This window comes from Poecile atricapillus, chromosome 2 (assembly GCF_030490865.1).
Source record: "Poecile atricapillus isolate bPoeAtr1 chromosome 2, bPoeAtr1.hap1, whole genome shotgun sequence".
Taxonomy (NCBI): Eukaryota; Metazoa; Chordata; class Aves; order Passeriformes; family Paridae; genus Poecile; species Poecile atricapillus.
This window is the reverse complement of record NC_081250.1, coordinates 45098195-45121017: the sequence shown is the minus strand read 5'-3', so window position 1 is coordinate 45121017 and position 22823 is coordinate 45098195. Positions and strand designations below refer to the sequence as shown.

The following is a 22823-nucleotide window of genomic DNA, read 5'->3' as shown; positions in this document are numbered from 1 at the left end:
CAAGAGTGGTGCCAGCAGTTTGAGGGAGTTGTACTTGACGTTGGTGAGGCCAAATCTGGAGTGCTTGGTTCCGTTCTGGGCTCCCTTATTCTATATTCATTCAGTGTAATGCATTCCTTTCTTCTCCCAGGAAGCTGCAATCATGTCTCTCAGTGGGTTTTCTGTGTTTTTAGAAAAATAGGTCATAACCATGCAGCTGTGATATTTTTGACTAGCCAATCGAGCATGGTATTAAGCTCAATTTCATTTTACAAATGTTTTTGCTGTCTCCTCATAAAATATAACCAAAAAAAAGGAGGACATTGTAATGTACATTATTTCCAGCTGGTGAACAGTTTGCAAAATTTGTTTCTTTAAAGCTTTATTCTCAATTTTCTAAATTCTAGATAGGGGTGTATTCCCTTAAATGTCTGGCTCTTGCTCTTATGGTCTTATTTACAGTGTTTAACTGTGCTCACTGATACCTTAGTTAGACTACACAGCTGGTTTTGCAGGAAGGTTGTCGAAGACATCAATTTAGATTTTATACAAATGCAAAAATAGTGCTCTCCAGTAATTATCTGGGGGAAAGGAGAAATAATCCTTTCATGTGGAAAATAGCTTTTTGTCATTAAGTACTTAAATTTCATCTGACTGCCCATCACATGTTAAATAATTTTATTTCAGTGAGAGAAGAGTTTGACCCTCTTCTACGTTAGAGGAGTCTTTTCCTTGTATCAGGTGAGGTCAATGTGCCCTTAGGGTGTGAAGCCATGAGCTCTGTCCCACCTGTAGAAAACACTTGTACTATTTTGAACCCCTGGATGGTCATCCTAGTTTGATGAAGAAGAGTCAATCAAATCTGAAGCACCCATTTTTCTAAGTACCAATTCTGAAAGCTGCTTCTAATAAAGCCCTCAGTGCTCTAGATTTTACTCTGGGTTCTACTCTTTACTGCTAAAGCAATACTTCTTTCTAAATAAAATACTTCACTGGAAGAAATCACTGTCCTAAGTTGCAGAGTTTCTTGCCCTTACTAAATGTGTAGTCACAGGATGACTCCTATTCAGTGTTCTTTTAGAAGGTGAAAACACTAGTAACTCTTCACTTCAATAAATTATTCCAGTTTAGAAATAAGTGTGACAGCCCATCCTTGAAAAATCTGTTGGACTTTTAAATATGTTTGCTTTGTCTGTTTGCAAAGTATGTGTGCTGGCAATGCTTGACTGCGATCAATACACATTGCATAGTGGTGGCCTGTACAGCTACTGCTCTGATAAAAAAAGGACTCCAGATGATGTTAATGGGATGGGCAACTTTATCCTGAGTGGTGGTGACTGTACTGGCAACTGTAGAAAATGATGATGCGATATGGTGTTTAATTATCTGAACCATCCTGAGGCTGTAGCCAAGAGAAGAAATGTGACCCAGAGGTAATCAAATGGGAGGTAATCCATTGCAGCTGCCATGGAAATACTCCATCCAACTCCAGTTTCAAAAAGCATCCTTAACAGAATTGTAAAGGGTTTGGAGAAAAAAGTTGAGAATGACCAAGCCTGAAAACACAGAATTTATAGTGACATGCTATGTAATGATGTAAAGATTTATTCGTCAGCAGAGATGACTTGCTGCTGCTTTGCACCCTAGCAGCACAGTGCACTACAGTCTTCCATGTACTGCTGTAGATGAAAGTACCTTTGTCAAAAATTCTCTTCAGACAAATGGAAAGGTTTGTGTGGTTTTTATAACCTGGGTAAGTTAGGCACATCAGTTTAATGTTGACCTAGGGCATGGATTTGTTTCAGCAAAAAGGAGGGAGAGGGCTCTTGAGCTTTTCAAGCCATCTTTTCTGATTAATGAAATCCCTTTGTAACCAAAAACTTAAGGAATGCTTAGTCTAGCTGTTCACAGTTGGCTACCAGAATTCTTTATCAATCTGTATGTTTTGCCCTTAGGAGAACAGATAAAAAGGGAGGGGTTTGTTTAGTTAGAAGTTAACATTAAAAAATAGAACACAATTTAGCAGCTGAAAGGGAATGAACAAATGTGAATAACTGTATTTAGGTTTGGAATAGGAAAATGCAGCTTCCTTATAGTTGCAGACCTACTACCCTAAATCTTTCTTTTGCCCCATTGAATATGAACTTTTTGGTAAGTAACACAGTAATACCCCAACCAAATGTAGTGTTGCAATGTGGAAATTGGAATACACAGAGGTTCAAAGTTTATAGGATCAGTCCACCTGAAAAATGTACTGTTCTGATAAGTTTACTATAGAATGAATCTGATACACCCCTATAGGAAGGAAATGTAGGGCTGCAAAGGTTAAAAGTAGGTTCTGCAAGTGTGCAGGTGCTTTGTCAGCTCGATCACACATTCCTGTTCAACTTGACAGTCCTTCCAGCTTTATAGAGTGCAATTTCTCCTGTAATTGAAGGGATGCTTGGGAGTGGATACCTGCATATATAGTACTCTGTCTGCCCAGGATTTCTGTCTTCATGCTGGGAAGATAATACACTTATTCCATATTTCCAAGTCTCTTGAGGAGTTCTAAAATCATTTGGCCACACAAGTGATTTTCTCCACAGAAAAGTAATGCCTTTCTGAATTACACCAGTATGCTTCCAATCAGATCTGTAAAAAAATATCAATAAAACAAACAAACAGAAATGCCCTAAGGCCCTACTTTGAACTATTTTTATCCTGTCTCACTGAAAGGGAAGTGTGTGTGCTATGAGAAGGACAGTTGGAAGAAAATTCTAGCATGTTGAAGATTTCCTTTGTTTAAAATGTCAGCAAATAAAAAAAGGAGATTGTCCCTGCAGCAATTTAAGGTGGTAGCCAGTGTTAATTCTTTCTATTTAAAATGCTTATTTAATAACATTACCAGACTGAAATTACCTCTTGGACAAAAGTAATACAAGTGGAACAGATAGATTATATGCAGAGCAATTGAGTTGATGTTGCCATAGGAACCTTTATTTTTCTCTGGCAGTATTTTAACAGTGTAGCCTTAATTGCATTTAATAACATGTATAGTGTTTTTCCTTGTGAGCATGCATAACTGAAACTCTGCAAAACTCAAAGCTACTGTGGTGATAATTTCTTATACCTGTGAAGCTGAAATACTGATGTGTTCAAGAAACCAAAGCATTTTCCTCTGCATAGCTTGATTGTGCCTTACCTATTTCTGTTACATTAAAGCAAAGTGGTACCATTCGGGGAGTAGGATAAGTGATAACAGCCTAGAAGAGACACGAATGAGAGGGAACTTAATAGATACCTGCAAAATCATGAGTGACTGAAAAGGAGAGATGGACTGAGCATTCAGATTTCCAGAGCTGGAAGCATCAAATTAGACTAGTAAATGTGAGTTGTGAAGCAAAAGGTGAGGGGTTTGTATATCATGAGCAGTAGATGTGTGGAACTCCTTGCAAGAGAACGTTGGAGATGCTAAAAATGTGTGTGGGCTTAAGAACAGAGAGGATAAGTCATTCAAGAATTGATAAAAGTGGCAGTAGCTATATCTGTCTCAGGCTGTCTCTGAAAATAAAGGAATTAGATGTTGGGAGGGCAGTTGTGGGAAATGTTGGACAGTTCTCTATTGTCTGCTCATGGCTATTCCTGTTGATGAAGTCTTTGGATAGACAGACAGCAAAGACTTCTTTGGTCAGACCCAATATGGCCTCCTATCTTAATCTACTGGGATATATAAGTCACAACTGAATCTCTTCCAGTGTTTCTACTGGTGTTTGCAAAGGAATAGCATTTCCTAAAAGAGGGAGAGAAATGGGTGAAGACTATGTGCTGGTTTTGAACAAAATGGATGTCTACCAAGTCGACTTGGTAGCTGTACCTGCACATATTCAGACATGCTTTTTGAATTGCTCTGTTTGATGATTTAATGCCATCTGTTCCCCAGGTTCTAGTCTGTTTGACCTGTGTTTGATAGCTTAAATACAATTTTATTTGGGGCTGCAAAAGTATTTTCTTCTATTTCCAAAACACTGAGCACAAACATTAAGTTATTCTGAATAATGACATCTGGATGATGACCTTCAGCATTTTTAGGAATAGAGTAGTGAAAATTTGGCCTAAACTCTTGTCTTCAGCTGTGAAACTTAGATGGTTGGGAAAAAAAAAAGGGGGCGGGGGGAAGTGGTTCATGGAGAGGGCAAAAAGTCGAAGCAGATTAGCTTTTTTTTTGCAAGGAGAAAGGTATTGCTGTCCTGATTTTGCTGATTCTTTTTTTTTTTTTTTCTTCATTTGGCATTTCTTAACAGCAGCATGCAGAAAGGGTTCTATTATATCAGACCAGAATAGTGTAACAAAGCAGTAACATAGTTTAATTTTCCATGGGGACAGCAGGCTTTTATCAAACTGTGTGGAGGAGAGTAGTAATGGACTAGATTTTCATTATTAATGTACTGCATGTCTCCAGTGAATTGCAACAGTGTGATGCTGTTGTTCTGTGAGCAGTAGCAATGAGTTGTATCATATTTCGTAGCAACGATTTTTGTTTCCAGTATGGAGGACTCCTTCTAGCCTGTAAAGCCAGAAACAGCAAAATGCATTTTCTTCATCTCTGCATCACTTTTGGAGCCAGCTTGTCTCCATGGCAACACATTAGCCTGAAAGAGATGTGGAGACTGGGGAGGAAGGGAATGAGTTAGAACCAGCCGGGTGGTGGTGTGTGTCCCCAACGTCAGCGCATCAGCCTTTTGATAGGAGGATTTTGTTAACACCCATCCAAGGCTCCTGTGCAGAGCTTCTTTATTAGAGGAGCCGTCAGGGCATTTGCTTCCTTTCTGCATCCTTTTTCTGGTTTGTTTTTTTTTTTCCCTACCAAATTCACCCTCCACACCCCCCCTTTTATTTTAGTTGCGGCCTCAGTGAAGATGTGCAGCTCATTTTCAGCTTCCCGTGAGCTGCCTTGTGCTCTGGCATTTTGCAAAGGCAGGAAGGCATGGCTGCATTTCACTTGACCTTAGCAGCGAAGTGAAATCTCTTGTATGTCACTGAAGGATACTGACTATGCAGAAATTTATTGAAGCAGATTATTATGAACTGGACTGGTATTATGAAGAATGCACGGATGGTAAATATTTCTTTCTAGTCTCTTGTTGCAGAATTTGGATCTTGTAAGACTGGAGCATCATTATTCAATGGTTTTAAAAAGGAAATACCCAGAAAAAGGCAACACCCAGGTGTAGCAGAGATGCCTGCACCTCTTTTGCACCTCAGCATCTCTTGTGAGTGTGCTGCAAGGGACTGCTGTACAGCTTTTTCCTCTCTGAAGGGAGTGGCAGAGCAGCATATGCTCTGTATGAGCTGCCTTTGGGCAGGGGAAAGAATATTCGAAAAGCTAACTGTCTGTAATAATTGAGGTGAATTTAAATATACTGACGGTAAGATTGATTATTAGTTCAAGTTTGAAGTGTGTGTTTTTTCTGCAGTACCAATATCCTCTAATATGTATATATTTGATGTGTTAGTAAGCAGTACATGTTTTCTCTCTGGTTATTTGTGAAATAGATTAAAAATGTAGATTTTTAAACGTGAGAATGTTAACTTTTTGAATTTGAGGCATTACAAACTCTGGCAAGCATTATCTTTTGTGCTGTTTGCAATTTTTATGTAATGTTTGCTAGGGTGATTATTTCAAGAAACCAAATGTTTTCATCAGGCTTTTGATAGAAGGCACACAATAATAGGGTAAGAAATTGCTAAAACTGTATTCTCTGCAGCAAGAAAAAATCAAGATCCCTTATTGATGGCACTCTGAAGCAAAATGCAGCCTTTGGGAATGCAGAAGTTTTATATGGATTTTATTCCGGTTGGAGAGCTTACCTTAAATAAGGCAAGTGCAAGATCACAGTGAAGCAAAGCACAGAAAGCAGGAAGGAGGAGTGTAGGCCCAGAGGATAACGAACATTTGTAATATACAAAGATAATTCTATGGTAGTGCTCTGATAACAATACCAGAGGTGACAAAATTTGAATGGTTTTTTATGGTCTTTTGAGTGTTGTGTCTCCATTTGTTTCTCGGTACTAGATTTTGGAACTGAAAGCAGTTTCAGAAGCTTGAATTTACACTTGAATTTATCTTTTGTTTGATTGATTATCCCTGTCCAGGTGTTCAAAGAGAGAGATGCGTATTTATTTGAGAGATCTGACCATTTTAAATTGGATTGAATCCATTATGTAATCTTTATCCTCTAGGTTTAACCCTAGTAAATACTGTAGCATCTGATTAATCTGCATGATGTAACAGCCTGAGTTGGCCTGCATTTAGAAGCTTAAGAAACAGACCGGTTGTACGGTCAATAGAAGCTGTATCTTTCCCCAGGCTAAAGCTCCCACAGGTAGTTTTTTTTTTATTCCCAGTTGTTCATTTTTGTAATGCTTTGTCTGTCTGGTCAAAGTGTCATGTGGAAGGGTGGTATGCCTGAATGTCTGAGCTAAGAGCTGATCTGCTCACCCATTTTGTTTTAAGCTGTGTGCTGCACTGGAGAAACTGTGGGAGTTCCATGTTAATGGAATAAGCAACAGGTGTTGGGCAAACATTTAAATACCTTGTGGGATGAGGGCCTCAGGTGCACAGTAGTGGTTGGTCAGATTCTGGGCTTACAGGTTTTCCTGTCAGTGCTCAGCCCCTGCCCAGAATACTTCTTCCGTGAGCTGAGATCTGCAGTGTCAGCTGGAGTATGTGCTGGCTGTCTGCTTGAAGTATTTGGGAAGTTGTTCCCTAAGAGAAAGAAGGGTTTAGTGTCTGATAGCGAAATATCTGTCCAGCAGGTAAGGCATAATGCTTTTTTGCATTTTTTTATTACTACTGTTTTTTAAAGTATTCGTTTTTACATGATTAAAGGTAATGCTGTCAGTCCTGTCTTGGCCTCTCAGGTGAACGGCAGTCTCATCGGGTTCATAGAATTTTATGGGGTTTAGCTTTCTTTTGGTTTTTTGAGTTCAAATGTGTGAAAGAAAGGAAGATTTGAGAGATGCAGTGGAAGACACCGTCTTTGGCCTTAGATACTGAAATGTTCATTTGGGTTTAAAATAGTGTTTAAGGCATTTACCCTTGACAGAGAAAGGCCTTCTAATTGTGGTAGCAGACAAAAGGCATCATTTTAGTAGATAATAGAGCTTTACAAAAACCTGAAGCAGATGACATATTAAAAGAGATGCCTATCTCTTGATTGTTTTTTTATTTTTCTGCCATATGTTTGTTGATGCCAGTCATTTTCCTGAGATACGTTTTACCTTCGGTATAGTGAGATAGGCAGTTGCAGCTCAGCCAACCTGTTTGGAATATCTATTTTAAGACAAATTGAAGCACAGTTAGAAAGCCAATTTGTCTGCCATACATGGACTCTCCAGAGCTCAGATGTATGTGTGCATTCAGTTATGAATTCCACCCATTTCACCCTTCACGATAAATATAACATTGAAAAATAGTGGGTGGTACATTAAAAGTAATAGGAATCTTCACAAGATAATATCCTGCAGAGTTATTTCTCTGATGAAATTGTTCATACATTCTTTGTCAGAGCCTCTGGGACTCAGATTTCCATTAAAAACACATTACTTCATTCGGTTTCCTTTATTTACTAATTATTTTAATAGCATATCATTTCTTGTTCTTCAAAGAAAAAAAAAACAGTCTAAAATTGTATGAGGATGTAAGGTTTTAATGTTATTATTTAAATTAATAGGTAAAGAAACAATTCACTATTACCTCAGATGTAATGAATTTCAGTGCTGAGTGACAATAAAGATGTCTTCAGCTTGCATTTTGTGGTGGTATTTTTTAAATATCTTGCAAAAGATAAAATGCTCAAAATTTACAATTTATAAATCTTGACAGATATTTTCTAGGGTTGGAATAATTAATTCTTTTACATAAGGTCCTTTACAGAGTTTATTTTTGGTGGCAGTAGATGGAAATAGATAATAAAATGTCATACTCTATTTGAATCACTGGTGTTAACTAACATTACAATAAATTGGAGCTTCTATAAATAACTACTACACTATGTTTTTTTGCATATATTTTCAATTATAATATTTTATAATATGCGTGACACTTGTCACCTTACTTGGCTTTAACAAAGTATATTGTGTGGGTGGAATGGGGGAAGAGCTAGGCCTGTACTTCAGCAGAAAAATAGCTATTTTCATAGCAGCCTTGAATAGAACCAGTGATAAAGAGGAAAAGCTGAAACTTTCCTATCTTACTAAGAAAGATAATAGTATAAAAGTATAGTTTCATCTAAGTGTTTTTTAATAGAAAAAAAATGCATTCTTAAAAATCTTGCATGCAGCTGGGGTGAGAAAAGTTAATACTAAACCCCCACAAACTACCAAACAAGTAAACAAAAAGATAAGGTTATATCCATAGAAATTTTTATGAAGATGCTTGTTCCCTGCCTCTCTCTTAGTGTAATATTTTTCTAATGAACAGTGCTTTCTAGAGAAATCCACACTGACTTTAGAGCAAATTATTTTTCCTGTGGTTTCTTCCATTATTTGTTTATTTCTACCTCAGCAAGTTTATAACAATGCATGAGTTCAGTTGCCTACAATTCCAGATGATTTTTGTGAATGTGCAGTTGGATCTTTCCTCCTCCTTTTGTTGGCGCTGGGTTTTTGCAATTTCTTGTGGAGGAAATGGTGTCTTTCCCTTTCTTCCCCTGCCAGACCCACGGTGTACCTGGTTTGTTACACATGCTGAACTTTCTAACCACTTTTATGTTTGCCTGAGCCACTCCATCTTGTTCCAGCACCCCTTCCTGTATTTTCTTCCCACTTAGGTTGAAACGTTTTTACCACCAGTGATGTTTGCAGTTACTGTTTAGAGCTTCTCTCCTCTATTCTATTTTCCACTCCACTGATACAATTATCAGCAAACTCACTAACATTCTTTTTAACAATAGTAGACAATGTTATTGCTTGTTCTACTTGATCTCTTATGGGTGATTACTTATTGTTGCCTTGCTCATGTTAGCGTGTTGACCCATCATCTCCCTCATACATTGGTCCCTTTTCTATCCATCCCTGTGGACAGAGTAACCCTGGTGTTTCTCTGAATCTTAGTGGATGCTGGCACTGGGTGTGCTACTGAAATCTGGGAGAATCTTACAAATGCCTTTAACATGCAGTTTCTGAAACAGCTCTTGCTCTGTAGGTATGCAGCTAAAATGCTCATTCAGACTGATCTCATGTTCCCATGTCTTTTATCTCTGTACATGATAAATATAGTTGAACCTTGCTTATATTCATGCAATTGTTGACATAATTTTCCCATTTTTCTGCTTTTTGCCATGCCACTACTTTCTCTTTACTCCTTCATTGACTCTATATTCTCTATCACGTCACATAAACCACATAAGGCAGCACACATTGCAGCACAAAGGTATTTTTTTTTATTCTGTTCAGTATCCAGTTAAGTGTTTTCCCATTCATTCCATTTATTTCATTTTCTGCAAGAGTAACATGCTGTCCTTTTGGTTGAATTACAGAAGATATTTTGTGGTGGATTTTGAAATAGTGGGAAACATGAAACTTGTAAAAATTTGAACAAACTAACTTTGCTTGAATTGTACATATTAAGAGAAAGCACACATTCAATAACCAATTTATCTCCCTCTTTGAAGAGCCCACCCCAAAATACCCAGATTTCTTCATCAGCATGTTTAAATCCAAGTGCTGCCATTTCATCTGCTGTTTTTAGACTTGTTGGCTTACAGAGAATCTCTTTGTTCTAGAAGCAGCATTGTTAGTAACAGTTAATTGTGCAGAAGTTAGATATTTTTATTGATAAGGGAAAGTTAAAATGATTTGACTGCGTTGGAGTTCCTTGGAAATAATGAGTCAGGATATGAGGGTTTGTTTGTGTTGTGTCCAGCCTCACCCTTCTTCAGAATAGCTCCCAGTTTTTGTGTTTCCTGTTTCATGGCAGAGCTGCTGAATATACTCTGTACCTCAGTGCAGCCGTTGTACTGGGAGTGTGCTTGGAGCACTGCAAGCCCCTTAACGAGCTTCCTGACACGAGGTAAAGTTCTTCAGCTGCTAATTCAGAGTGGGGATTAACATCCCAGTGGCAACCCATAAAAAAGAATCTTCATTCTAATATACTCTTGAAGTCCCTGAGTGTGTATTTACAGAAAATATTAAAAATCTCTTTTGAATCTTTCCAGATTAGATTGTATATTTTCAGAATGGAATACAATGTAGCTTTTTTTTCTTTGTATCCATAGCTGCTTATTGTTTGGTGTTTGTTGGAAACCTGGCTCCTAATCTTTAGCAAGTAAATGTTCCTGCACTGTTAAGGGGGTGTAATGCAGAATACATGAAAAATGAGTTGATAGTGTGAGGGTGGGGCATACATTCCTTCTCTACCCATTATAAATTTGCTCCGGCATTTATCATATGCTGATATCAAAATAGGAATTGCAACACTTTCTCTTAGCTTTTGAACGTCAGAGTCCTCTTGTGTGGCATGAGTTGATATAAGTCCCAGTTCAGATGCCAACTTGTGGGAATGTTCAATTACTCTCCTTATATTGCCATGTGTTTTGGACAGCAGCACACCTCCTTTCAGTGTGTCCTTCATAAATTAGATGGTTAGCTGTAGTTGACTGCTTGTCAGGATTATTAAAACTACAGCATGTTTGACAGGGGTGGACTTTTCTGTCCCTAGGCTTTGAAAAGTGCTTCTTGCATTCTTTTAATATGTCTTATTGTTTTGGTTACTCTCTCAGTTTCCATTTTCTAGCTATTACTGAAGTGTGATAAATGGTCACTGAATGGCAAGTAGGTATTTACGACCCTTACTGTCTGATTGCAAGTATTTTTTAAAGACTTGATTCACTGTTACAGGGAAGAACTGGAAGACACAAAAGGTCTGAGCTTCAGAAACTAGAAGTAATCCTCATTATTACTAAAATTACATATTTTAATATTATGATATGGGGGAGAAGGAGACAATCCTATTTTTTTCCCCAGGTTCTTGAGGTTATTGCTGCTGCTGCTGAATATTACACTAAATTTTGGCAGTCAAAGATCAAGTTGCTTTGAGTGGCAAAATCTTTCTTAATTCAGATATTAGTGTTTATTCCCTCAGCAACCACTTACATATGTTTCATATCCTTTGGCTGTAATGTATATAAACATTGTTGCATTGTTTGCATATAAATATCAAGAGTTTAAGACATAGAACAGAATCATTCATCATTATTGTGTAAAAGTAGTTGCTTCCTTCCCATCTATCCTACCTGCTTCTTCTTCACCACTAGAGAAATGGTAATAGCAAAATTGTTCATACATGACCCAAACTGTTAAGTTCTGCTGGATTGTAATGTTTGTCTGTCTGTTCCTAGCAGCTCTGTCCCCTCAGAGGATAATGAGGTGTCTTTGCCTTGCAGTGCCTCCGATTTGCCTGCAAATGCTTTGCCCCGTGATGTGGACAGGGATGCTTTAGCAGCAAAGGGCACCTGCTTGCCATGGCAAGTAAGGGAGGCAACTACGAAAAGTTAAATAAAAAAGTTAGCTTGCCCTAATAATTAGCAAGTACAGCCTGTTGGAAACCAAGAGGTTAGAGCACAGGAGATTAGTTTCTTGTTGAACAAAGAAGAGATGCATGCACCCTTGTAAATTCACTTGGGTGTCATATGTGGACTTGTGAGATATTTCTTTTCCCACAGTAGACTGAAGAGAAAAATGACTATGGAAAACACGGTATTTGGCAGATAATGGGATATGTCATTTAAGTTCTTTGTACCAGTGTAATCTCTCCTTTGTAGAAGCAATAAAAAAGCTCCTTTCCCCAGCCTAATTCTTCACTTAATGCTTCTAGCGTGTGGTGCATCCTGCAGTCAGACTGTACTGCACAATAGCCCTGGGTATCAAGATCTCTCTGCTAGGTGGGACTGGCTGTATGAGCATAAGCTCAGGCTGTTCACAACTCCGGTGTGGTCTTGCTGCATTGGGCAACGGGAGAGGTGATTTATAACTCTGTGCTGGTGCACACCCTTCCCCAGGTGTGACAGTCAGAGGCTGGGTCAGACTTCCGTGTTGAGACACCTGCGGGGAGCTACCACTTCACTCATAAGAGCAGGGGCAGAAGAGAGGGAGCCTTGTTGATGTGAGGAGTGTCAGAGAAGGTCTTTCAGCCCGCTGACTTTGTGTGAAATATGTTAGTGGGGCTTTTGAGCAAAAACTGACTACTGTCAGAGCGGGTCTGAGGAGCAGCATAAACCTTCTAGTAGTTATTAGACAGATGGTCTCTTCCCTCCTCCACCCCATCTGTACAAGTCAAAGCTATTGCACTAAGGACAAGTACTCAGTCTCTCCGGAGTTCCCTGGCTGAGCATGTGAGTGAGGAAAGATGGTATCCTGCTTTGTGGAGACCTTGCTCTGCTCTCCCCGAAGATACAGCCTCCGAGGGAATGACTTCCTATCGCCTGTGAAACTAAGGCATCATTTCGTGTCTATCTGGGATAACTGCAGCAATGTCAGTAAACGAAGAGGAAAGCTATGAATATGACTATGAAAAGGAAAATGAGAGGAAACGCACTTCTAACAGGCAGAGCCTTGATATCTTGGAAGAAGGTACTTTCCACCTTTTGTTTTTAATCTTTCATGGTGATAGCATGTGGAAACATACAAGTGATTTGAGTGATATATGTGGATTAAATAGACAAAATTTTGTCTTTTACATGTGTAGCCAGTATTTTGGATGATGTATTCATCTAATATCTAAAGATAAATCTTAATTTATGTATACTTCTTTAAAGAAGAAAGGCATGATCAACAGATATAGGCTGTGCAATACCTATTTTATTTTAATGAAACAGAAATTGGGAAATGTTCTCTCTCTGGAATTGCAGTGCATTTTTTATATGTGCACAATGTGTGTGTCTTATGAAACTGTATATTTTAGGTTGTCATTCCCAGCAGGTGCTTCTAGAACAGAGCAGCAATTTTGTGCTTATCCATGAATTTGAAAGTGCATAGACAGAAATAATCCAAGTGTGGAGTCTTATGACTTAAATTTTCAATATAAAAACCAACCCAAAAATGTCATACTTTCTGGAAATAATGGGCAACTGGCCTGTTCAGATGGAAGTGGGAATGTATGTGCATTGAAAATCCTCCTGTGCACCTGCTGTATGGAGAGGGAACCCATTCTAGGGCTGCTTTGAGCCAATTTGGTAACCCTTTTTAAGGTTTCAGGTAGCAAAAGCTGGATGCTCCATTCCTGTTATTTCAGGTGCTGTAAATTTTGCTCTGAAGCAGTAATTTTATGGTAGAGAATTGTTACTTCCAAATAAGCTATTGTAAAGCTAATGTAAGGATACTTTGAAGGATTGTTAGCACAGGAGATGTTATGTGCTATGAATTTACATCCTTGTTCGCCTCATGGTTAACAGCTCCTGTGTCCAGAGTTCTTGGTGAATGAACCATGCTCTTTGAATGCCATTGCATAGAATTTTCCTGTAAAAAATCCCTCACAATCAAATATCCAACCTGGTTTTCAGATTTGTGTGTCTTTGCAAAAAAGAAAGGTGCTGAAGAAAATACTGGTAAAAAGAAAATCTAAAACTGGGGATTGGAATGGAAAGGAGGCTTATCAAGAGAGGCCAGCTGACATGTTTTTGTATTTTATTCCTATTTTTTTAGCAATTAAATTATTGCTGAAGCATGCATCATGCTGTTCTTATTCTTTCTGCTGACTTTACCTTTCATCCAGATCTAACAGTCTGAAGCTGTTCTTGTTGATTTTGAGAGGGGGAAAAGAAAAAGTTGAATTCTATCTGGGATAAATTTAGCCCTGTCTTTCTACAGTGCCTTCCCCTCAAAAGCTCAGTATGTGTTTGAAATGTCTTCTAAAGATGCCTTTTCTTCTCCACCTTATGCGTTCATGTCACCTACACACTCAGTGTAGCAGAGATACAGATACACAAAACCTATATATGGTATTTCCATGTATCTTTGCACGTGGGAGTGCTTGCAAAGGGTAGTATTTCTCTAGGAGATTGGGTGAGTCAATCCCTTCTGTAAGTAAAGCAGATGGAAACACCAGCATGTAGCCTTTTTATCCTGAACAAAAGAAACATTTTAGCTATATCTGGCTGTAAATCTGGTACCAGAAATGGGAAATCAGAGGATATGCTTCACTTCAACCATTTATAATTATTGAAAAGAAGATCAAAATTGTATAATTAAGACTCCTTAACTGTTTGACCTATTCCATGTGCAGGATGTGTACTTGACTGTTACTTGCATAGTCATTTTGATGTAGTGAGGTTTTTCTCTGTCCCGACATTTGGATGCTGTAACTCCTCTCAGTCCTGTTTCTGGAGCCTGTCACAGTACTAAAGTTATGCCCGGCAGCATTACAGTCAGCTCTCTCATGAGAGTGGAAAGCACCTTCATAAGGGTCTGGGCAGAACAGTCCTTTAAAAGTTGACAGCAATATGTTTACTTTTAATTTGATAAGCTGGCCTTGGGGTTGACTGCAGTGAAACTTTGCTCAGGGGTATCTGTTGATAGTGTCTACTCAGATTTTCTTCATAAAGGAACTTGAGCTGTGAAAGGACAACCCATCAGCTTCCTTTGATTAGTGATTTGTTGGGTCAGCTGTTTCTGAAAGGGAGCTATGTTTTGATTCTTGCTTTTGCAACTGGGATAGGAAAAGACACATAGGACCTATGATGGCAGCCATTTCCATTTACTAATGTAGTAATTTAAAAGTCCTAGTAATCTAAAGTACTCAGTAAATGCAGGCAAAGAATCTGTCTCAAGTTCAATCAAAAAGAAAAAAAATAAGTAGTGGGATCATTATTAAAGTCTTAGATCAAGCACTCCAGGGGTCTGACTTTCAGAAAATGTAAAATACAGTAGGATGGAGGCAATTCAGAGCTCTGGACTCTGTGAATGCCAGGGCAAAAAAGATGGGGAGGAGTCATTCTTGAAAGCTTTGGTACAACCATTCTCTCCCAAAGAGTTGGAATAGGAAAAGATCATATATTTAAAAAAGGAGACAGCTGACAATGTGTGGCTTACAGGCTTGCATCTTCATTTTAGGATTTTTAAAGATGTACGGTCCAGATCCTGGTTTAAATTTTTCACCCATTTATTAGTTATATTGACTCCAATCTAAACATTTCTTGGCGAGAAATGAATGGAAGAGAATGTCAAGACGGTAACTCAGTTGCTAGTAGTAAAAAATCCTGCAAAAAAAAAATTTAACTTTGAAGAGAAGAGCTATCCTGAGCTGTATCTGTAAATGTTATATGCATTAAGGCAGTTAAGAGAATTAAGGTGTTCTCTCCCGAGACTTTTTCTTATTTTCTTAATTTCACTTTGTGTCTGTTATTTCCAAGTTACCACATTTGATCTGTTTATGCTAATAGAAGGAACAAGTGTCTGATGGTCTTTTTGAAATTTCTTTTAACTTGATTTTTCATTCATCGCTAGAAAATTTGATGCAGTTCATGTCCTACTTAGAGGAAGTACTTTGAAATTACTCCCTGCCTGAGGTTTCAGGCAGAGGCTTTAGAAAAGAAGTAAAAGCAGTGGTTTGTTGGTTTCTGGGGATTTTTTGTGAACCTGAGTTTAAGTAATAACAAAGGTTTGTATGTAAGGCTTTAATATTGGGTTTACTAAGCTATTTGAATACCCTATGAGAGAAATGGCAGTAAACAAACACTCCTTGAACCACAGCCTTAAACAGCAAGATAAACTATCTTCTTCCAGAAGAATCAGTACCTGCAGCTTAATATTAAAAGATTATTTTGCAAACTGTGCCACTGAAATTACACTAAGCCATGCTGTAGCATTTGAAGAAGACAAAAACCAAATCTATTGGATTGTCTGTTGAACTTCCTGACTATGTATCTTTCACACCGTTATGTTCTTCCAGACTCCTGCACAGAGCTCACCCAGGTCACAGTGTGACCTGACAGTTGTGAAGCAGTTGGCATGCTGTGACCACTCCTTATCCCTCTAACCAGGGTCACGCCACCGCTGACCTCCCTGTCTGCCTTCTGGAGTGACTGGACTGCTCCCTGCATGCTGGGGGAGGCTGGGGGAACTGCTGGGCTGTTTTGTTAGGATTTGGATTTCTAGCAAGTTGTGACTCAGAAGCACATTCTTCAAGTTCTGGTGACACGAGTGTCTTAAAATTTTTAAGCTCTTTAGATGGATATGGATGTATACTCTTAGGGTTGTCTCAAATGTGGCAGGCAGCAGCAGACCTGAAGCCTCTGCCCCAGTTTAGCCAGGGCTGCCAAAAACACGTCTGCGTTGGAGGAGAAGCTACCATGTTTATCCTTAGCTGTGGAAAGTCAGTAAGAGCTGACAGAACATTTGAGGTTTAATTTTCCCAAGTTTATTTGGAAGGTGATGTACCTAATGTGGCACAGTTTCAGAATTCCACATGTGCTTGGCTCAAGCTAATGTAGTGTTCACCTGTGCCAGAGCATAACTATCAGTGGCTCTGGAACTGAAGCTGTAATTTTTAGTGGGTGCTTTATCCTTGGTGTGTAAAAATAGCCTTTGAGGGATGAATCCATCGAGAGCCGAGGAGTCTGAGTCTGCCAGGGTCTTTGAGGGCTAACATTTGCCAAGTGGCAGCAGGGAGCACGGCTGCTCAGTCAGGTTTGCCATGTGTGTTCTGTGTGGCTCCATGAGCAGCCTTCAGGATGCGATGCCCTTGCCATTGTATCTGGTGTTTGGACAGAGCTGTGAGCAGAGGGCAGCAAGACAGAAGCTGTTTGTGAGGCAGGGCTTGTCTTGACTGAGCAAGAATATAGCAGGCCTTGCCATAGTTAAAGGCTTTGGGTAGGGAACTGCTTTGACAAAACGCACTGTCCCCTCCCACCACCTTGCCAGTAAGAAGCATGGGTGTTTAAATGGCAAGAGATCTGTGTTCCATGAACAGTATTCATTTCCTCTAATGGAATTTCTGATGAAGTAAATCTTGGTAGTAGGAAAAATCCTCATGCACTAAGGCCTTCCTTGTTAGACTATAATTACATAGGTCAATATTATCTACCCCAGAAGTGGAACTTTACAGTGGCATGTTAGCCCTCTTATGTTTCCCAGTGGTTAGAAATAGATATGAAGAGGAGCAGGGGGAGCTGGGCTTTCCTCTTCAGCAGTTCAGCTCTTTTTTATATCATTAGTTTATCCTTGGTTGATAGGTCTCAAAAATGAAGAGGGAGTATGTGTTGGGATACAGGGAACAGGAGCTGAGGATACCTGTGACTGCTGGCACTGGTGATGTATTATTTTTCTTCCTTCTACTTGAATCTATTGTTTGGCAGGTGGTGGCTCATTGAAGAAGCTGCCAATAGTGGTATTCTTGTTCCTCTTCCCTTCTATGGCTGTCGGCTGTTCCTGAAAGCATCCTTTACTCTAAGTAGCATATTTGTTGAATAGGTGACTTTCAGGGAGAAATCCAGAAAATTGCCTATGTTCCTCCATGTCCTGGCACATCTTCAGCTTGGGAATCAGTGTTCCATTAACTAGATGGCAAGAAATAAATGCAGGGTACATCCTTTCAGCTGTACTTACTTTGGGAAACACAGGAATGTGGTTACTAGTAAATTTGCAGGCTTTAGGATAACAAAAAGAGATGGTGCTAGGTACTAAGAAATGCTTGATTTCTGTAGTGTTTGTCCATTTGCATGTTTGGCTTTAAAAAAAACCACCAAATACTTTGAACTGCAAATGTGTCTCCAGTACCATGTATTTAGTGCTGTCATGAAAATAATGTGATGGAAGCTTGCTCTGTTCTTTGTTTCGCATTTTGGATCTGTGACATTAGCTTCAAAGCACTTACCAAAATTTGTGAGTTTTTAAAATTTTTTTCTTTCTTTCTGTGTTGTCTATCAGCCTTCTCCATAAGCTGAGAAGTGCAAAGTGTATTTGATTTGGCTATTTGCATGCATCCATGCACTTAGACACAGTGCTCCCTATCACCCTCAAGCATAAAACTGCTGATGTGTGAGTGAACAAAAAGAGGTCAGTAATTTGGCACTGTAGGTTTTGCATTACAAGGCACTGTCCTTCATTTGCTCTTGTTTTATCTTTACAGCAGTGTTACCAGGCTCTCATCAGAAACCTCCAGCAGGCTAGAAACCTACTATGCAGGATCCATTACATATGTGGTGTGTGGAGGGTATTTTTCTGCGGAATACTTCACTGATGACACCTCTAAATAGTTTTTCAAAATAGCGTATCTTTTTCAAGGATAGATTTTTTTTGATCACTAAAGAAATAAAAACTTCTGTACTAGGAATTGGCCAAATGCTATCTTGTAGTCTGTGTAGGCTGAATAACTAGATATTTAGACACTTTTTAGGATTTTTTTAAAATTATGTTTCTGAATTCTACTCTCCCCTTACTTTTCACCTTCTCTTCCCTGCAAGGTTTGATTTCTGAGTAATTGAAAACAGCATCTGTTTACAAGTTTGCCCTCCTTGCAAAAGGAAATCCTTCCTTTTAGTTAGTAGCTCTGTGTTTCCACGGTATTGTACGTACTAGTAGTATGGACAGTAGTTGACTGACAGATTTTATTATATGCAGCCTACTGGAATTTATTTCCAGTTGTATGAAGAGAATACCTAAAAGGACAGTTCTGCTTTAAAACCCTTTTACACTGGCAGAGTAGTGTACAAAGATCTCTGTTTTGACAATCACCAACAGAACTTTGATGGAAATTTCTAGATGTAAAAGCTATTGGTGACCAGATTCTACTTTGCTGCTGATAATGTCTGTTGTTATGATGCTGTGGTATTGCCTTTCCAGGTTAAAGTTTAAATGGCAAGTTCTGAAGGAATAACCAAGGGAGTATCCACACCAATCAACCTTTATCACTCTCCCAGCTGAGTGACTTAATTCTGTCTGTGGGAACACCATCCTTTTATCAGGCTGGCTGTTAGGAAGGTTATACATTTACCTGAATTAAGATGTGAGGTTGCCATAGTCCTGCTCACTGGTGATTATTAGTGCTAGGTACAGAGTTGAAATGAGCTTGCTAATGACAATGTCAAAGATTATTTTATAGTAGTGATGGAATGTTGTAACCAAGGGAACTATTTAGTGTGCAGTTGTATTGGAAACCTGCTGGCGTCAGGGTTTCTGATAGATGTTTTATGGCATGAGTTATGAACTGACTATATTTAAAAGAAATTTGAGTTTATGGTCATGTCAGTTTGTGTGTGTATGAATAGTCTTCTTAGCATTACACCTCCTGTCTTTATGTGAAGTTTTCTATAAAACTTCTGTTAAACCTCTTTTTTAATTATAGCAAATGGTCTCTGTAAGTTACTGCATTTTTTTACTGCAGAATCCTTATTAGTCTGCTTTTGGATAATATAGTTTGTAGTTTACAGATGTACTGTATTTTTACTTCTGGAATGGTAGAGTTAGTCTTTCTATTGAAGTGCCATGTTTGTCAGTCTGTTACTTTGAAGCATAAACTTTTTACTGTTACCATTTTCAGACTTATTATTTGGATTAATGCAATTATATTTTGAATACTTTTGTATTGCATTCTTTGGAGTTCACTGGCACTACTCCTGTTAATAAATATTATAAATGTTTTTGGGATGTGATCTGCAAAAATAGAATTGGAGAAATGGGAAAATAAAAGAAGAAATTTAATTTCTTGCCGTAATTTCAGCAATTTTCTGATGTTTAGGTAGGGAAAAATAGCCTTCAACATTTCAACAGATATCTGAGTACTGTTGCATTTCATGCATTATCAATGTGCCTTAGTGGTGATTAGCTGTATATTTATATGTATGCAGAATGTATATTTATGAATTAGGTAATGTTGTTTCCTTAGTGTGACAGACTGTCTCCTGCTAATATTACTGTACAGTTCTGGTATTTTTTTCTCCTTGCTATATAAATCCTATTAGGCCTGATCTATCTCTTCCCCCGCCTTGGTGTGCACTAGAACAACATTAGCTTATCTGCCAGACGGAGCCTTAAGTGACATTGCCAAGGGTAAATCCCCTGAAGAACAGTTCAGGCTACAGCAGCTCATATTCTCATATTCTGTGTGATCCACTGAATTTCAGTAACAGTCCCTTTTTTTGCCAGAATTAAAGAGTTTGAGGAAAAAGTGTAGTTGAAAAATTAGAATAGAAGGGTAGAGTAGAAAGTGCTGTTGTTTCCTGTGATTGTTGGTGAATTTTTTGAAAAACTTGTTGACTTCTAAATAAGTCAGTGTAGCTTCTTAAGGGATCACCTATGGTGGTAGACTGAACTACTGCATAATTTCTTCAGTCTGACAAAGCTCCTGGATCCACCTTAGTGTTTAACAATCTCAACCAGTCTAAGTAAATATTTTTAATGGGTGGTACTGTGGTCACTGTGGTGTGGCTGGGTATTAAAAAAAACATTTCTTATTTTGCATACATACTTTGCTGTCTTGTACTGTAAAACCCAGTTCTTATCAACTTAATACGACATAGTCTCTTTCTGATGAACGGTTGCATTTCATGAAGTTGCTTATTCATGAAGTAATGCATGTTGTACAATGAGCAGGTGACATGATGGAATCCTAATTATGTATCTAGGAACACCTGCTTTGACTTCCTGATTGTTTTTTTTAATAAACTCAAGATACTGTTCTTCAGAGAAGAAAGTTTTAACATTTTAAGTTTGTTCTGCCACTGACAAATTGTTACAAGAAGAGCATTTGTATTACCAGTATCACATTAATCTTAGATTTTTTTGAGAGTGGGGGTGGGAGGTAGGAGTTGAGGTTTGTTGTTTTGTTTGTTTTGAGGTTTTAGCTCTTGATGTGCTCATCCAAAGGTTGATATAAGCAGTTTTTTAGGTGAAAACTTATGCACATCTCAACTTAGAAAGGTATTTCATGCAGAGGATGGGAGTTGAACTTCAGTGACCCTTGTGCATGTCTTCCAGCTCAGAATATTTTGTGATCCTCCTCAAGCAGTACTGTCTATCTGATTACTGTTTTGCTTATTTTTTGCAGTTTTATGTGCTGAAAGAGTGGGCCAGATGACTAAAACATACAATGACATAGATGCTGTTACACGTCTTCTTGAAGAGGCAAGTATTACATCTGTTTAAGGACCCATACAGTATGACAAAGTAGTATTGAAAGTATGTGATACCACTACTAAATGTTGTTTGTAGATTGTCCTCCATTGTGGAGGAATAAGGCCTCTAAGTGTATGTACATTTTATCTCATTGGTAAGGTAAATATTCTTTCTAAATAAAGATCATTTATTTATCTCGGTCAAATAGATTCATTACTTCTGGTTATTTTTCAGTTGAGGCCATGTAACTTGTTCTTGGCCAAATGTTTGCCCTAATGAAGGAGGAAGAGGAGGAGTCATCTTAAAATGACACATTTTTACAGTACATGTAAAACTAAGAGTATCATTATTGATGGATATATTCTTTTCAGAAAATAACAGAAGAAAAGCTCACAAGCTTGTTTTCATAATAATTTTCTCAGTTAATTTATTTCCAGAGAAGTACATAGACACAAAATTAGAAAATATCTAGTACTCTGTTTGTCTTCTTTCCTTCTTTTCCTTATGTTTGGTTGATTTAGTTGTTTGTGGGTTTTTAATACCATTATTATGAAAATTGGTGTTCTTGTAATCCTTAGCACTCAAGAAATGTCAAAAAGCAACTGTCATGGTACTGTGCTTATGTTCAATAAATATCATGATAAATTGTTTGTCTAAAATTAGCTATTTTTCTGCAGTAAACTTGAACAATGATTTTCCAAAGAATGTTTATGAGTAATTCTTTAGGTGAAAATTGTTACAATTGTATTAGTTCATGGCTGACTGGAATTTAGTCCTTTACACTCAATTGCTTGCTTATTGCAATGGCAATGTCAAAAACAGGGTCTTTCCAGCCTATTGGGTGGTCTGTTATTCCTCTAATTCCGCGAGGAAACAAGCATGGGAATGAATGCTAATGTCTCCCACCTGTTCTGGATACCCCTCAATGCAACAGAGTCTTACATTTTATGCTTTGAGCCAGACCAATTTAAACACCTCTGTACAAATTACCTGTTAAAACGGATGTATTACCCAAAAGACTTCTCCTGGAATAATTCATCACCTTGTAGTAACAGTCTGTTAGCTTGTTTGTCCCATTCCCTTTGACTTGTTTGGCTGAGATTTACTGCATTTGGTCCATGGCTCCTTCTAGTAATGATGGCAGCATTCTGCCAAACTCTTTCCTCCCCTGAGTCCCTGTAGCCAAATGTCTATAGATCCAGGCATTACACTCATGGGAGCAATGCTTGAAGGACTTGCTGAGCCAGTGTTTTAAAGCTTCTTGTGTACTTTCCTGTCTGGATGTTTGGAATGGAAAAATAAGGGAGTGTACAACCTGTCAAACTTTATTAAAACAAATACTTTCAGTGAGCCTTTTTGTTTTATTTGACCATCATTTCTGATGAAATTACTCTGTTCATACGGATAGGTGCACTTACAACACCTTTCTCTGATCTCCATATGATGGTTATTGTAAGAGATTGCCTCCATTTACAGAATTTAACTCCTCTTGCTTTCACACATATGAGTGAGAGAAAAAACAAAAGTTATCCCTTGTCTGTCCTTCATGTTTGCAAGCTTCAGGTGCTTGTATTACAATGTTGATAGATTGAAAGGTGCAGCATTTGGGAAGATAGGAAAGAGAAGATCTTGAAACAGCATGTGTGCAGATATTTCAGAAATATGTGCCTATAGCCCTGAAACTGAGGAGAGGGAGTGGCACTGCCTGGGTATGTGGTAAGAATTGGAGCAGATTTCTTCATGAATCTGCTTTC

At 38.3% G+C, this 22823-nt stretch overlaps 1 protein-coding gene across 5 annotated transcripts in view; it reads left to right on the top strand.

The window, feature by feature from the left end:
• The window catches only part of TRAK1 (trafficking kinesin protein 1), a 123071-nt gene that overhangs the window by 62261 nt on the left and 37987 nt on the right, over nucleotides 1–22823 (top strand). For all 5 annotated transcript variants that reach the window (XM_058830246.1, XM_058830245.1, XM_058830243.1 and 2 more), the window contains one exon: nucleotides 21002–21078. In XM_058830246.1, coding sequence (XP_058686229.1) covers nucleotides 21028–21078 — 51 coding nt within the window. In that variant the 5' untranslated portion in view covers nucleotides 21002–21027. The remainder of the gene's footprint in view (nucleotides 1–21001; nucleotides 21079–22823) is intronic.